The sequence below is a fragment of the Vigna umbellata genome, chromosome 9 (assembly GCF_029865625.1).
Source record: "Vigna umbellata cultivar VRB3 chromosome 9, Vumbellata_1.0, whole genome shotgun sequence".
Lineage (NCBI taxonomy): Eukaryota > Viridiplantae > Streptophyta > Magnoliopsida > Fabales > Fabaceae > Vigna > Vigna umbellata.
In genome coordinates, this window is record NC_142173.1 from 17284646 (window position 1) to 17300260 (window position 15615).

General features: G+C 32.5%; 1 protein-coding gene and 1 pseudogene across 1 annotated transcript; one reads left to right on the forward strand and one right to left on the reverse strand.

Moving 5' to 3' along the window:
- Window positions 1-503: 503 nt before the first annotated feature.
- LOC148192754 (uncharacterized) lies at window positions 504-2484 on the reverse strand (annotated as a pseudogene).
- Window positions 2485-11393: 8909 nt separating this feature from the next.
- LOC124847048 (wee1-like protein kinase) lies at window positions 11394-15107 on the forward strand. Its single transcript, XM_047324434.2, has 10 exons — window positions 11394-11526; window positions 11592-11658; window positions 11724-11796; window positions 11991-12251; window positions 12381-12448; window positions 12560-12669; window positions 12751-12791; window positions 12880-13028; window positions 13852-14205; window positions 14704-15107. The coding sequence occupies exons 1-10, from the start codon at window positions 11438-11440 to the stop codon at window positions 14791-14793; spliced, it is 1302 nt and encodes a 433-aa protein (XP_047180390.1). The 5' UTR covers window positions 11394-11437; the 3' UTR covers window positions 14794-15107.
- Window positions 15108-15615: the final 508 nt, after the last annotated feature.

The following is a 15615-nucleotide window of genomic DNA, read 5'->3' on the forward strand; positions in this document are numbered from 1 at the left end:
CAAAATGCCAATGTATGATCCGAAACAGAGATAATCCATGACTAAATCCTTCAATGAATGCAATTATGCATGCAAATGACCTAAACTAAGACATGAATGCAATTACATGTACTCACACATCAATAACTTTTGACAAAATCTTCTGTAATACCCCGTTAATCCTAAAAAACCTCGCAACTGTTTAAGTGTTGTAGGTTTCGGCCAATTTTTTACAGCCTCCAACTTTTCAGACTCCATAGCAATTCCATTTCCTTCCAATGTGTGACTGAGATACCCGATCTACTGCACTCCAAAGCTGCATTTAGAGAACTTAGCAAATAATTGATTCTGTTGGAGAATCCTCAGCACCACTTCTAGATGGTATAAGTGGTCTTTCCAGCTTGAACTGTAGACCAATATATCATCAAAGAAAATTAGGACAAATCTTATCAATACACCCTTAAAGATTTGATTCATTCTTGAAATGTTGCTGGCACATTGGACAACCCGAATGGCATAACCAATCATTCGTAGGGTCCTTGATGAGTCCTGAATGCAGTTTTATGTCGGTCCTCCGGTTTCAGTAAAATTTGGTGGTATCCAGACCGTAAATCCAGCTTGGAAAAATAACGAGCTCCATACAACTCATCAATAAGTTCATCCACTGATGGAATTGGGAAACTGTCCTTAATTGTTATAGCATTCAAGGCTCTATAGTCTGTGCAAACCCTCCATATGCCATCTTTCTTCTTGACTAAAATAATTAGAGATGAAAAAGGGTTGTTGTTGGGTTGTACAATGCCCTCTTTTAACATACCTTCTACCAATTTTTCAATTTCTTCCTTTTGACTGTGTGGATATCTATAAGGCTTCACCTTGACTGGATTTGATCCTTCTAACAAAGGAATAGAGTGATCATGACTCCTTGGTGGAGGTAGTCCACACGATTGGCTAAAGACAATGCTATAATTGTGTAGTAATTTCACTAAGTCTGGCTCCATGTCCTCTAGAAGTTCAAGTAGAGGAAAATTTTGAGTGGCTTGATGGACCATCTTCATACTATATATCTCATCTAGGGCATTAGTGTCCATCATTCTCCTTATGTGACGTAGTTGAGCTGTTTCAGGTAACATGTCTCGGTCACCTTGTAATGTAGTGAAGCAACCATCCTGCAAAAACTTGATTTGCAGCGAATCATAATCTGCTAAGTGGGGCCCAATTGTCTTCAACCAATTTGCACCAAGGATGAGATCAACACCAGAGAATGATAAAAGAAACACAGGTAATGTGAAAACATTGCCCTGTGCTATTAAAGCCAAATTTTGTATTAAGCCCTCAGATTCCATGTAATTCCCATTACCAACCATTACTTTGAATGAAGGAGTCATCACCACGGGAAGTTTCAAAAATTTCGCAACCCTTGGTTGTAAGAAATTATCAGAACTGCCTCCATCAATCAATACTTTGACTGACATAGTTCCAATATGTGTTGTGGATCGAATTGTCCCTACTCCGAAACCACCTTTCAAGGCATTCAAAGATAGGTGATGATCTTCGTTTCCAGTTGCTTCCTTGTCTTGGGGTAACTTAGTCTCTAATTCCAGATTATCTGATTCGTCCTCCCCAATTGTAGGACAAAACATTTCTTGTTTTGGCACTTGTGATTAAAACAGAATTTCTCATCACAAAAATAACATAGACCCTTCTCTCTTCGTAATTGCATTTCTACTGGGCTTATTCTTTTGACATTGGGGTTTCTTAATGGTGGTCCTGGTGGGTTAGGTAACAACGGAGGTAAGGAAGATTTGGAAGCTGGTAGGATGGTCCTTGTGGTGTTTTGAACCCCGGACGTAGTTACTTTCAGAGAAGTTGTGTATTGAATGGTGTAACTAGGAGTAGGCTTGGTTCCTGGCATATATTTATCTTCATACAGTTTAGCTAATGCTACTGCTCGTAATAGGTTTGTTGGATTCAAGGCAATCACATCTCTTCTAATATCAAGATTTAAACCACTCATAAAGCAATTTAAAATAACTTCCTCGGTTAAACCCTCACAGCGATTTGCAAGCGACATAAATTTCATATAGTAATTGATATCGAGCCTTGCTGTTGGAGCTTAAACAGTTCTGCCATTGGACAATCAAAGGGAGAGGGTCCAAATTGAGATTCTAGAGCACGCTTCAACGCTGTCCAGGTTGTGACCACTTCAATCTTCTACAACATTTGGAACCATGGCACCACGTCGTTCTCAAAATGCATAAAAGCTATTTCAACTCGCTCAGCATCAGGTGTGTTGTGGTAGTTGAAGAACTTATCTGCTTTAAAAATCCATTCTAAAACTGGGGTGGAGCCATCGAAGTGCGGAAAACCGAGAGAAATGTCTTTTATCGGGTTCGTAGAATGTAGTGGATGAACTCTGACTGTGGAATTGGAGTTCGAAGGACTTCCAAATGTCTGAGTGGAATTTTGCAATAGTTGCTGTAAGACGAGTTTGATTTCATCCATCGTCGAGTCTTGATTTCGATTTCTCTCATCTATCGTGCTCTGCAGCTTTTCCACCGTTGCTGTTAGATGATGCAGATCATCAGTCATTGTGCGGAACTCGGTTTGGAGCTCTTTCAATCTTGTCTTCTCATCCATGGAAGGCAATGAAAGCACCAATGTAACAGTGCTAAATGAGGTATGTATAAAAATCGAACAGAGCAATGAAATTTTATTGAGAAATAAAACTGTCTCAGACAAGTAATACGTGGCTAACAATGAAAATGACAAATGCAGAAAATAAAATTGTATGAGTCACAGCTGAACCATGATGTGTTCCATTCCTGTAAAAGAATAAAGGAAAGGAACTCAGAGAAGAAGAATCTGAAGAAAAAGTGATTGCAGAAAGAGGGACCATACCACCGATTGACTATCCCAGAATGAAATCCCTCCATTTAGTATTTCCTCTCCTCTCACGTGTCCCTCTGCGCACTCTCATGCCTTCATCTTTGTTTGACACGTGGTCACTAGGTGTAATCGTTTCTCCCCCTTAATACTATCATGCTTTATACGCGTGACACAATACCATTACAAAATCTAAACCACCGTTTATTTAACAGTGAATAAATTCTCCAACGTTAAAACTATTTCTTTATTTATTTTATATTTTGATAATCCACTCAGTTTATAATTAGATTTTCAAAGACTTCTTACCATGTTATCGTAATTTTCCCTAACTTCCTATTTAAAATAATATTCAGTTATATTTGAAACTTGCAAAAGATTTATATATGTATACGTATATAATTCTACGTATCGTATATACTTAATATATTATAAATAAATAAAAACATATAATATAATGACATGTTACATGATACATTAAATGGCTAATGAATGAATGAAAGGCTAAGAATGATAAGGTAAAACCAAATAAAAATGCTTCATGCATGACAAGGGTTTTCTACAAGCCCAAAACTATAGAATCAAATTTATAATGGGCCTATACATTAATTCTTTCAGAACTTTTGACACTAGTACAAAAATATCAGAAGAAGACGTTAAATTGACGTCGAATTTAAAAAATTCGATGTTAATCAAATTGACATCGAATTTTGTTAATATTAGACGTTAAGCAAATTTTTTGTTTTTTTTAATTAATTGTAACAATTTTTTAGAACTTTAAGAGATCGGGAAAGCAGAAAAACAACAAATTTCAGTTTTTGGTATTTTATAAAGCATGAACTATGAATGTGTAGTATAATATCAACAACAAATAACAATAACAAACAACAAACAAGTTCAATAAAAAAACAACAACAATAAACAAGTTCAACCAGATAACAGCAACAAACAAGTTCAACAAAAAACAACAAACAAGTTCAACAAAAAACAACAAATAAGTTTTTCAAAAACGAAAACTAACCTTCAAAAGGTGGGTTCGTCGGAATAAAGTGTTTCCACTAGTAAGAGATAAAGCAGAATGCGCCTATGAAAGACTAGAACACGAAAATAATCGGTCAAAACAAACGAAAATTATACATAAAGTTAATTAACATGCATTTTGTATCAAATGAAAGAAAGATTACATGTGATGGTCGTCAAACTTGGTTCGAGAAAAGTTTGAAAGAAGAGGGTCTCGCGCGCGCTAAGATAATGTTAATGAATTTTCAATCTCCCGCTCAAATTAAAATGGGAAACTTTTGGCTGACAAAAAATACGTGGAAACTCTTACAAAATTCAACGTATTATACGTGGTTTAAAAAAAAGAAAAAAATTATATAAAATTACTTTTTGGCTTCTGGCTGATAAATAATATGTCGAAGCCCTTACAAAATTCCACGTATTATTTGTTGTTTAAAAGAAAAAGAAAGAAAAATTAAAAATGGTGATTCTTTGACTTCTCACTAATAAATATTACGTTGAACAGTACTATTGGTATTTAAAAAAAATAAGAAAAAAAGTGACACATTGATTTAAATAATTACGAACGTTAAATAATTATATTTATTTATAAAAATAAGATCGATCATTTTTAACATTATTATTGAGTGTTGAACTCGTCATGTCAGTTGTAATCTCAGAATTTAATGCACCAAAACTGTTATTTTCTTTTGCTCTCTTTATATTATAAAAACCCCACTTAATTAAATTGGAAAGCACCTGTGAAACAAAAGAAGTAACCACAGAAAACAAAAAAGAGAGAGAATATCTTAAGGGTTAAGGGAAGTAAATATTATCGCATTCAATCTAAGAAATAATCAGCCCATTGAATCTACAAGCATGGTAAAGCCTAGTAATTCTAAAATAATCAACTCATTAATCTACACTAAAACGCGACTATAGCAATAATATTATATAAAATAATGATAGATATTACATTCAGGGGAGAAATATAATAATATATTATTGCATTTAGGAATATAAAATACATTTTTTATCTGTTGAAAATGCTTGTATCTTGAAAGATGCTTATCTCTTGAAATATAAAATATGACTTAGATATTATATTTATGCTCTCATAATGTATGAACACTCTTTGCTCTAATACACATGTCAAAACTTATACTTATCTTTTTGCTCTAATACGCATAAGCTTTTGTTTATACTCTAATAAACGTACGAACATTTAAACTTATTTATGCTCCAATATATACATAAGTTCTTGGTTCAAGTTCTGATACACATGTTTTGCATAAAAAATTTATGTCTTGTTTTAATACACAACTTTTGCATATATGATTTATAAATGATGAAAGTCATTTATTATTGATCTTTGAATAGTATGATAATCATCTAATGCTTTGAAACTACCAATAATGATAAACGATATGCTCTAATACTTGGAAAAGAAAAATTAATGCTATATTTACTTGCTCTCATATAATTGTTCCGATAATTATACATTTGTTCTAATACTTTTCCGCTCTAATATACATTGCGCTTTGATACAATTGCTTGATATTTACACTTTATGCTCTGATACAAATCTTGATATACAAACATTTTGAAAATCTTAAAAGAAATTTGATATCTTCAAAAAATCTATAAAAAATGTTTTGATACACTTACAAAATAAATTCATGCTCTGATACATATATTTTGAAAATCTTTTTAAAATTATTTTGTTTAGGTGTATTTATGTCTATACAAACTTAGGTTTTGAAGTTTAACAAAAGCATTAAATGAAATATCGATGTGTATGAAAAGTTGTTTTAAAGAAATAAAGTCTAAGAGAAAAATATTTTGTGACATCTTTTGTAGACAAAATTAAGCTAAAATGTTTTCTAGACTGAAGTGTCTGAAAAATAAAGTTTATAAACAAGATTTAAGAAAAGAAAGTGTCTTTCAATAAATCATCTAATATACGATATGAGTTACAAACTACCATTTTATAAACAAAAAATGTCTATCTCATGACAACATTGAAGCTAAAAGAAAGTTTTATTCAATGCAATGTTAATTCAAGTAAAGTATCTTATGAAATGTATCATCTAACAAAAGACCACTAAAGGCTATAACTTTTCAAGCATCTAATGTCTTACACCATCTAATGATCATGCTTTACCAAATGATGTATTTATTGATGAAATGACAATTGATAAAATGTTTTGAACGCACAATATGGCCTAACGCTTATCAACGTTCAAAATATTTAATGCATGTACAATAAAGTGTCTCAATGCTTATATACCTTGTTTTTTATATTTGTCTAGATCACTAAAACAGAAAGATATGATCAGAATCACTACACCTAAGAAAAAGACGTAGAGAGATATGAAGAACATTCTGGGAATGTTTTCCTTGAAGCCTTCTTCTCTATCACATCGTACAAGCTCTGTTTTGATAAAGGCTATGATAAAGCTCTGTACCTCTACAAAGTAGACTTGAGCCTAACTTCTCACCTAAAGGCTACCTACTCTACCTGAAGTTAACTTCTTTGTCTAACAATCATCTTTCAAGAAAATCTATAAATAGATAAAAGCTTGAAGAGAAGATAAAAATGATAAAATAGTGAACTCGTGAACGCTTAAAACAAGCTTACTGTGTTCATACAACGTCTAAAGCTAAATATTTTCTAAGAAAGAAAAACCATAGCAAAATCTCATATTTCTTAATATTGTTTCTATCCTCTTTCTGAGAGCTATCATTTGTATTTTCTCATAACACTGCTTGTGTTGGACATTATTGAAACACTTGGTGTTTATCTCAATTGAGTTAAATAGTCTAGACGTGTTGTTTATGGTTGAAACTAGAAGTGGTTTAATATTTGTAAACTAGGAGTGATTAAACTCAGACTAGTCGTGTTAATTGGGTGAATGAGAAGTGATGAGAATACTCATTGTAAACTTGGAGAGGTAAAACTTGTGTAATCTTTTTAAGGATCAATGGAACCTGTTAAGAGTTCTTAAGGGAGAATTGGATGTAGCTTAGGTTGAGTGAACCAATTTAAAATTTGTACTTTACTACTTTGTTCTTTGAAAAGTTTCCCATACACGTATTTCATAAAAACCAACTTCTAAACATCTTATTCAAATTATATATCTTTTACAATCCATTAGTTGTTGCTTTGTGAAAGAATTTTAAAAACACTATTTGAATATCAGGAGTTGTTAGAATACTCGAATACTAAAAGTGGTTAGATTACTTGGATAGTAGGATTGGTTAGAATACTAGGATGCTAGGAGTGACCATAATACTTGGGAACCAATAGTGATTTATAATACTCGGTGTATATACTGGGAGTGGTTAGAATACTCATATGTTAGGAGTGGCCATAATACTTGGGAATTAGAAGTGGTTTATAATACTCGGTGCAATGAGTGTTTTGTACTTGATTGTAATCTTGGATAAGATTAATGGAACCTCTTAAGAGTTCTTGGGGGAGACTAGACATAGTTATGAATTGAATGAACCAATATAAAACACTTGTGTTATTGGATTCTTGTTTAAAACGTTTTTCTACATGCTTGCTTTGAAATACAAGTTTTTAATATTTATTTCAGTTCAACTTATAATTGCAATAGTCATTAAACGTTGTCTCTATGAAAAGTCTTTCTAAATTATTATTATGAACTCTTGCGTCTAAACAAACATTTTTTTAAGGATCTATCTTTATACATTCATTAGACCCTGATTTGCGAAAAGTTTTGAAAACACTATTCAACCCCCCTCTATTGGAGTTCTTAAAGGATCACCTAATGTTGAGCGCATAGGGCTACGACCTTGGCATCATAGTGCCTGTGTTGTTCTTCATTCTGTTGGATTAGAGTTTGCATTTGATATTGAAGGGTCGTCACTAGGTTGGATTTCATTTGGTTAGAAAGTTGGGATTGATTACGGGTAGTGACCATGGGAAGGTAAGGTTGGAGAAACATTTTATCGAGGTCCCATGGTGGGCGACAAATGTTCTTACTGGATCCTAAGCTCGATCCTTTAGACAATTGGTGTGATCGAAGTGGCTTCTAGTTCCTACCATGTACTTCTAAAGGTTGGAATGCAAGGGAAGATCCACCTACAAAAGACTCTCTAAAGCTCAAGTTAGTAAGAGAATTTTTGGATATATATGAATGAATATGAGAGTGTGTATAAGATTGAGTGATTATTAGAGTGATTGAGTATCTTCTAGAGAATATTAGTTGTATTTATAGAAAAACATGTATCGTGGACCTATATTGTGATATTGAATAATTTTCTATAATAATATTTGTCTTAAATAAATAATAATAACAAGTGATACCTTATCATAAATAATAATCATAAAATCAAACTAAAAAAACTTATTATGATTATCATTAATATGTGAATGTTTTTCAATAAATTTGTTTTAGGTTATTCCAAAATAAAAAAGCTTAATAGACTTTATTTGACATTATTGTTTAATATATCTATTAGATCAAATAAGTACGAGATCAAATTAGAATTATAAATATAAATATAAGAGTATAAAAAATTATATAATTTTGAAAGTAGCTTTCTAAACACAATTACAACAAAAATTCATAAATTAAAAATTAATTAAGAAATAATTACTTTTAATAATTTCTTAATAATCCACTCTTTTTTATAAAATACGTATATAAAACATACTCTTCTATTTAAAATATTAAATTATAGAAAAATGAATGGAAGTAAAATATTCATTAGAACACAATTTTTTTTTAATCTTATTTTAAAGTTGTTTCCAAGTTCTATCATGTAATTTTCATATACCAACTATTAATTTTTCGGCATCTTGACATACATAAAATCAATTAACTACATATACTTTAGTGGAACAAAATTGTACTACTATAATTTTTTATAATACATAAAACTATAATTTTATGTATACAACTTTTTTTTTCCAATTATATCTTTATAAACAATTATTTCTTTTACTATATAAGTAATCCGTAAACTACTTATTACTTAATTTTCAGTTTTTTTTACATCGTGTTTATATTTTAAATAAACAAATACAATACATTTTCCTTCAAATTGATTTGAAGCGTTCTTAATAAATACAATAGTAAGAAAAGAAATAAAAGTAAGGTTTAATGTCTCGGTAGGATCTATTTTCGGCGTGAATCTCAAATAGTTCTCTTTTTTTTCGGCGTCTCAATTGATTCTTTTTTTTTGTAAAATTGAAGCAATCAGAGGTCTGCCGTCAAATTGATCAAACGTCCGTTAAGAGAGTGTTACGTGGCATGCTGACAATGTAATTTTAAATTACGTGAGATTAAAAACATGTCTTAATTGTATTTATTTTATTTTTTAATTAAAAAATAAAGTGTACAGAGTGGAAATATAATATAAGTAAGGGCAAAATTGGGAAATCAATTAAAAGTAAGTGCTGAAAGCTCCATTCTCTTATGCGAAATCGAAATCAAAATCAAAATCAAATTGGGAGAAGTTGAGGTCTAGGGTTCCTTGATACTACGACATGATATTCAAAGGGTACATTGTAACGCTTATAATAGTTAGCAAGACGGTGACCCGTCTCGTCAATCCTTTCAGAGGGACGAAATCCTGGTTGGGGAAACTCTATCCCTGTGATCCTCAGCTTGGGAGGACCACCCTCTCTGTTTGATAAAAACTTTATAAGAATTGGCCACAGGAAACCATATAGGATGCCAAAATCAATGATATGGACGGTTTCTGATTTTGTTGCAGCTTCCATAATCATTGTGTTTGCAAAGAAATATGTAAACTTTTTAAAAGGTGTGGAAGATAGAAACACTTGATATGCCTTCAGGTACTCTGTAGCAGTAATCCTCTGAGAGTTCAGGAAAGAAAATTGTTCATGACCGCTAGAACCAGCCCCAACCAAGCGTGCATCAAGACCATTAGCGAAGTAGTGAGCTACCTTCTACGATGCATCTCCGAAGGGAGAAGAGTGTTGCCGAATTTGCGTTAGTAATTTGGTGGCAACTCTAATGTCATTGGCATACATCAGTAGAAGATTCCTCAAATCCACAGTTTCCTTCTACCTCCCTTTTTTCTTTGATCGGTCCTTCCCTCCATCTCGCTCCTCACCTTTCACTACTCCACTCTGTAAGGAATTGTGTTCACTACCCAGGTTTTCCACACTCAGAAACACCCGATCTATAGCATCTGTTCACTACCCACGATTTTCAAAATTATTTTTCTGTTCTTCACCGTTTGAATGAAGACCAGTTACAAACTTAGGGCCAGAAGGAAGAAGCTTGGTAGCTTCCTCTAATCCTCTCCTGAACTGGGAAACATAATCAACATCATTGAACATATTTTGTGCCAATAGTTTGGCGATAGAAGAATCCAAATATGAGAATCCATGACTAACAGTAAATGAAGGTGGCTGAGAAAAGACAACGATATTTCAAGTTGCATATGCACAATTATTTCAAGTTGATGTTCTTCACCCACCAACACTCATGCTTCCAATCGAACAATAAGGATTTTGTGGATGAGTGACGAGCCCTAAAATTCAAATTTCCCCAATTTTATTTCGATTTCGCAATTGCAGAGAGAGTGGGGCTTTCAGCAGAAAGTAGAATACGAATTCCCAACTTTGCCCTTTCTTTAATTAAATTTTGACTCTGTATACTTAATTTTTTAATTTAAAATTTAAAATAAAAGAATTGACACACGTTTCTAATGACACCTATGTTAAAACTACAATGTCAGCATGCTAGGTGACATAATCCTTAACGTTGTTTGATTAATTTGACGCATTAATTTTACAAAAATAAGGACCCAATCGAGATGCAAAAAAAGAAAGGGACCTATTTAAAATTCTGGACAAAAATAGGAACTTATTGAGACATTAAACCTAAAAGTAAATATATTGAATGATTTTGATTTTAAGTAAATAAAGTGTAGAAAGAAGCTATTAGAATTTTAATAACTAGGGACTTTTGGTAATTTTCAACTTTTACCAATTAAATAATTTTTTTATGATATCAATCAAATCCTACACTAATTCTTATAAACTTTACTTCTAAATTCACCCTTATTTACCTCCAAATCTATTCAAATAAACAACAAGTAATTCACCTTCAAATCCATCTACTCACTTCCTAAATCCTGGAACAAAGCATTGATTAAAACAATTAACTACCATATGCTTTAGTAGAATAAAATGTTACTACTATAATTTTTTATAATACAATTTTTTTAAAATTATATCTTTACAAACAATTATTTCTTTTACTATATAACACTCCGTAAACTACTTCTTACTTAATTTTCAGTTTTTTGTACATCGTATTTATGTTTTAAATAAAAAAAAATACAACACATTTTCCTTCAAATTGATTTGAACCATAATAAATACAATAGTAAAAAACGAAATAAAAGTAAATATATTGCATGATTTTGATTTTAAGTAAATAAAGTGTAGAAAGAAAGTATTAGAATTTGCCATCATGAGCTGCGCTTTTCAATGACAGGTCCAATCACAGATTAAATAAGTTTTTTATTACTCTGAAACAGTTCGTCTCCCACACCCAACCAGATGAATACGAAAATGCAGAAAGAAAAGCCGGAGCTGTTGCCTTCATCCGGAGACGATGACGACATCATTCTCAGTCAGCAACTGTTTTGGTAAGAACTGTCTTACTCCCTTCAACCTTCTCTCTCTAACTCTCACCGTTGTTTGTCTTCCCCAGCACACCGGATTACTTAACTCCAGAAGATCAGTTTCCTTTGAAAGGCTTCCATAGTAACATCGACAAGGTAACATACATTTCAGTCTTTATATTTATATATTTTTATATTTATAGTTTTTCTTTTCCTCTCAGGTGGAGGAAGATAGCCCTTGCCCCAAGTCACCAGAGAAGCCGTATGCTACGAAAACCAAGAGATGCCGAATGGGTAAGAATAACTGTTGCTTGCTACTTTTTCCATTTTAGAATAATCTTAATTACAATGTCTTGAAAAAAATTTCATTTTTAACTATTATTCGGGTTGCTATTTCAGAAAATAACCACAAAAACCTATGATGGTGTTATTTTGAATGTAATATACACACGCACATACTTAATACATTTACCTTCGATGTGTCATAGATGATGGTGATACTCTCAGATTTACCGATGATGAACCAGTTGTGGAACTTGGCAGTGACCATAATGATCCATTTGTGGGATTAGAGAATCATTTTTTTCGAGAAGAAGATTATTATAATAAGCTGAGGACTCGAAGACATGTGTCGAGTTCTGCAATTGCACTACGGTGCAGTACTCCTCTTTGTATTAGAAACTCCTTTTTGAAAAGCAATTCAGAGGAGGAAGAGGACATTTTTAGAAGCCAAACACTAAAATTTGATGGTACGGATAAATGTTGTTCGAGTGATTTCGTTTTTTTTTATTTAGCTATTTTATTTTCACCTTTAGAGTTAAGTGGCAAATGTTTGCTTTTTACCACTGTATATAATTATGAATATGCACACTATGCAGACCTCATCCCTTCCATTATTGGTTGTAATGGTCGGTCACGCTATCTCTATGACTTTCGTTGGATTAAGGTATTATGTTTGACAAAGAAGTTGTAACTGCCTAACATGAATTGTTTTGGATTGGTATTGACTGGCTGATGATATGATTTTGGTTTTCATAACATTTTTCCTTGTTACCAGAAAATTGGTAAGGGAAACTTAAACGAAGTTTTTAAAGTATTGAAGCGATTAGATGGCTGCATGTATGCTGTGAAATGTACCATCAAGCGGTTGCGTACGGAACCAGAAAGGTGACATCATGATCATACCTTTGGATTTTATTTCTCATTGTGTTTGTTTTAGCTATTTACGCCAATCTTTTATCCTTGTAGGCTTAAAGCTTTTAAAGAAGCTCAATCTTTGGCTGCCATAGGTTTCTATTCTACGCTTTCAACTCTTCTTTTATTCAATATTGACTTTCATGTCCTTCTTTAGTCATATTTACCTCCTTTATGCTTTAGGTTTCCATAAGAATATAGTGAGATATTATTCTTCGTGGATTGAGGATGAACAAATGTATACTCAAATGGAGTTTTGTGATCACAACTTATCTAGTGAAAATTGTACAACATTGCTTACCGAACGACATGAAATGGATGTTTTATATCAGGTTGGCCTCATTTTATATGTACTCCTTTAGATAAATGATCTATTTGGTCCTTCAATTTGTGAGAAGTTGTCAATTTAATCACTGAAATAATGGGAAATCTGATTTACTTTCTGAAATAATGGTATTGTGTACAAAAGGAGAAAAACAGACAGTTGAAACAGTTAGTAGTTATAGCTGTTACAGACCTATATAAGTCTGTTTGGGGCTTAGAAGTTTTTTTAGTCTGTTCTGTTTTTAGGAAATTGTTGGGCAGGGCTGAGAGAAAGTCTCTCACAATACCACAGTGGTATCTTTGTAAACCTACGTGTGTTTTTGGTTGTTCTTTCTGTCACATTGATAGGAAAACAGCCTGTAATCAATAAAGAAGTATATCCAGAGTGTAGTGGGATATATCAATTCAATCAGTTTCTTCATATGTAGAAGATATAAATTGATCCATAAATATAGTTTAATATCAAATTAGTTCCTAATACTGTCACATTGATTCTTAAAATTACATTTTTTTGACTAAATAGTGGCACAAAACTTAACATGACCTAATTTTTGTATATTTTGGGAATGAAATAAACTTTTTCGTTCATTAAGCAGCCCTCCATTGCTCTGAGACCAAAATTGTCTTTTACTCATGTGTCTTACCAAGGAATCATTTCAGAATAATTTTATATAGTGCAAATCAGATTTGTTTAGGCATAACAAAAGTCATGTGTATACTGTACTCTCCTGGTTTCATTATCCTTTTAAATTCCTACTTAAATTTTTGTACTGGATAAGTTGTTTCTCTTTGGAGTTCATATTTTGATTTGTGGTTATAATTTTGGTCCAGGTTTCTAGTGCACTGCAATTTATACATGAAAAGGGAATAGCTCATCTTCATGTCAAGCCAGAAAATATTTACGTCAAAGATGGTATTTATAAGCTTGGTGGTTTTGGATGTGCGACTCTATTAGACAATAGCTTGCTTGTTGAAGAGGGTGATGCACGGTACATGCCGCTGGAGATTCTCAATAAGAATTATGATCACCTAGATAAGGCAGATATCTTCTCCCTAGGAGCTTCCATGTTTGACATAATTCGAAGGTCACATTTGCCAAAAGCAGAAACTGAGTTCTCTAAACTTAAAGAGGGAAAGGTGCCACACTTGCCTGGAGTTACAATCCAGTTTCAAAACTTGCTCCAGGTGCTTCTTTTCATTCTATTTTTTACCTGCAATCTGGTGGAACACGTTCTGGGTTGAAGTATTGAAATATTGCAATAATTATTTGCTCCCTTGTTTCTAAAATTTGCTTTCATTGTTTTGATTGTTTAGCAAATGTTATACCAGTAATGGGAAGTCCAATAGGGTACACTTCAGCGAAGAAACTAGAGATGGATACGTATATAATAACAGTTATTTAATTTTGTAAAATATACATTTAGTTCTATTTAAATGTGATCTGTAAGCTGTAATTAGGATAATAGAGTGAATGTTGTATGTTGCTTCTCTATTTACTGCCGAGTCATCTTGTCATTGTGACATTTAAATTCCGGCCATGTTAACTGGTGTTCTAGTGCATAAGAAATTTTAAAAGTAGAAAGTTTTAAATGGTGTTCTTTGATCAAATCTTGAATGTGTTGAATATTATAATTTGAGGTTTGATTTGGTTTACTTGACGAGTTTTTGGTGATTAACTTACAGGTCATGATGGACCCTGATCCTCTTAAGCGTCCTTCCGCCACTGAGATATTGGGAAATTCAATATTCAGAGGGTCCCTTAAAATGACATAACAGGTTCTGGTAATTTTTATTTTGGAGAACTTGACCATGTAGGGGCGGGTGGCCGATGTATAATGTAATTGGCCAACTTTGTGTCCTATTTTTTGGAACATGTATATTTTGGATGTGGTCCACATTTTGTCTTTTGATGCATGTATTGTAAATGCAATGGTCTTGTTAGACGTCTTTAGTATATATTGTAATGGGGATTGCAGAAGTATGTACATGGTAGTAGCCATTGAAGAAACACTAACCATGACACATTTGATCATTATCTGATTTCATCTACTAATTTGAAGACGATTATATCAGTGAATCGTTATAAATCTTTCTGAGATATTCATTTTACTTTGGTACAGACGCAAGGAAGTGCACTGGAAACGTTATTTCTAATAAGAAATAATAATAGCATTGTAATTTAGTGTCCGTAGTAAATATACGGAAAGGACAAATGAGAAAAAAATTCATAGAATAAGATAATGCCGTGACTAATGGCCAGGTGAAGAATCAGATAAAAAGAGTAACTGGGAGAATCAAAATAGACCATTCATATCTCAAGATAAGATTATGTGTCGGTAGATTACTATATATATATAGTTATTCTGTTATGAAGAGAGGAGGAGAATCTGATTCAAATTTTGCTGTGACTGAGTAATTTTTTCTTTTTTCCTTGGTGTAGGTAATTCTAGGCTATTCATACTTGATATAATACACACACAATTTTCATGTTGGATTTGGGTTTTTTTTTTTATCTCTAACATTTAGATGTAACTTCAAGATCTACTTTCATCAATTTCATTTTTGTCTTCAGTTGACGTTATCAAATTAAAATTA

What these genes read in the sequence shown, in the direction of transcription:
- LOC124847048 (XM_047324434.2), top strand. Translation starts at nt 11,438, where the DNA reads ATGAATACGAAAATGCAGAAAGAAAAGCCGGAGCTGTTGCCTTCATCC. An exon ending in CTCAGTCAGCAACTGTTTTG is followed by an intron (nt 11,527 to 11,591) that starts GTAAGAACTGTC and finishes TGTCTTCCCCAG; the next exon opens with CACACCGGATTACTTAACTC. An exon ending in TTGCGTACGGAACCAGAAAG is followed by an intron (nt 12,670 to 12,750) that starts GTGACATCATGA and finishes TTATCCTTGTAG; the next exon opens with GCTTAAAGCTTTTAAAGAAG.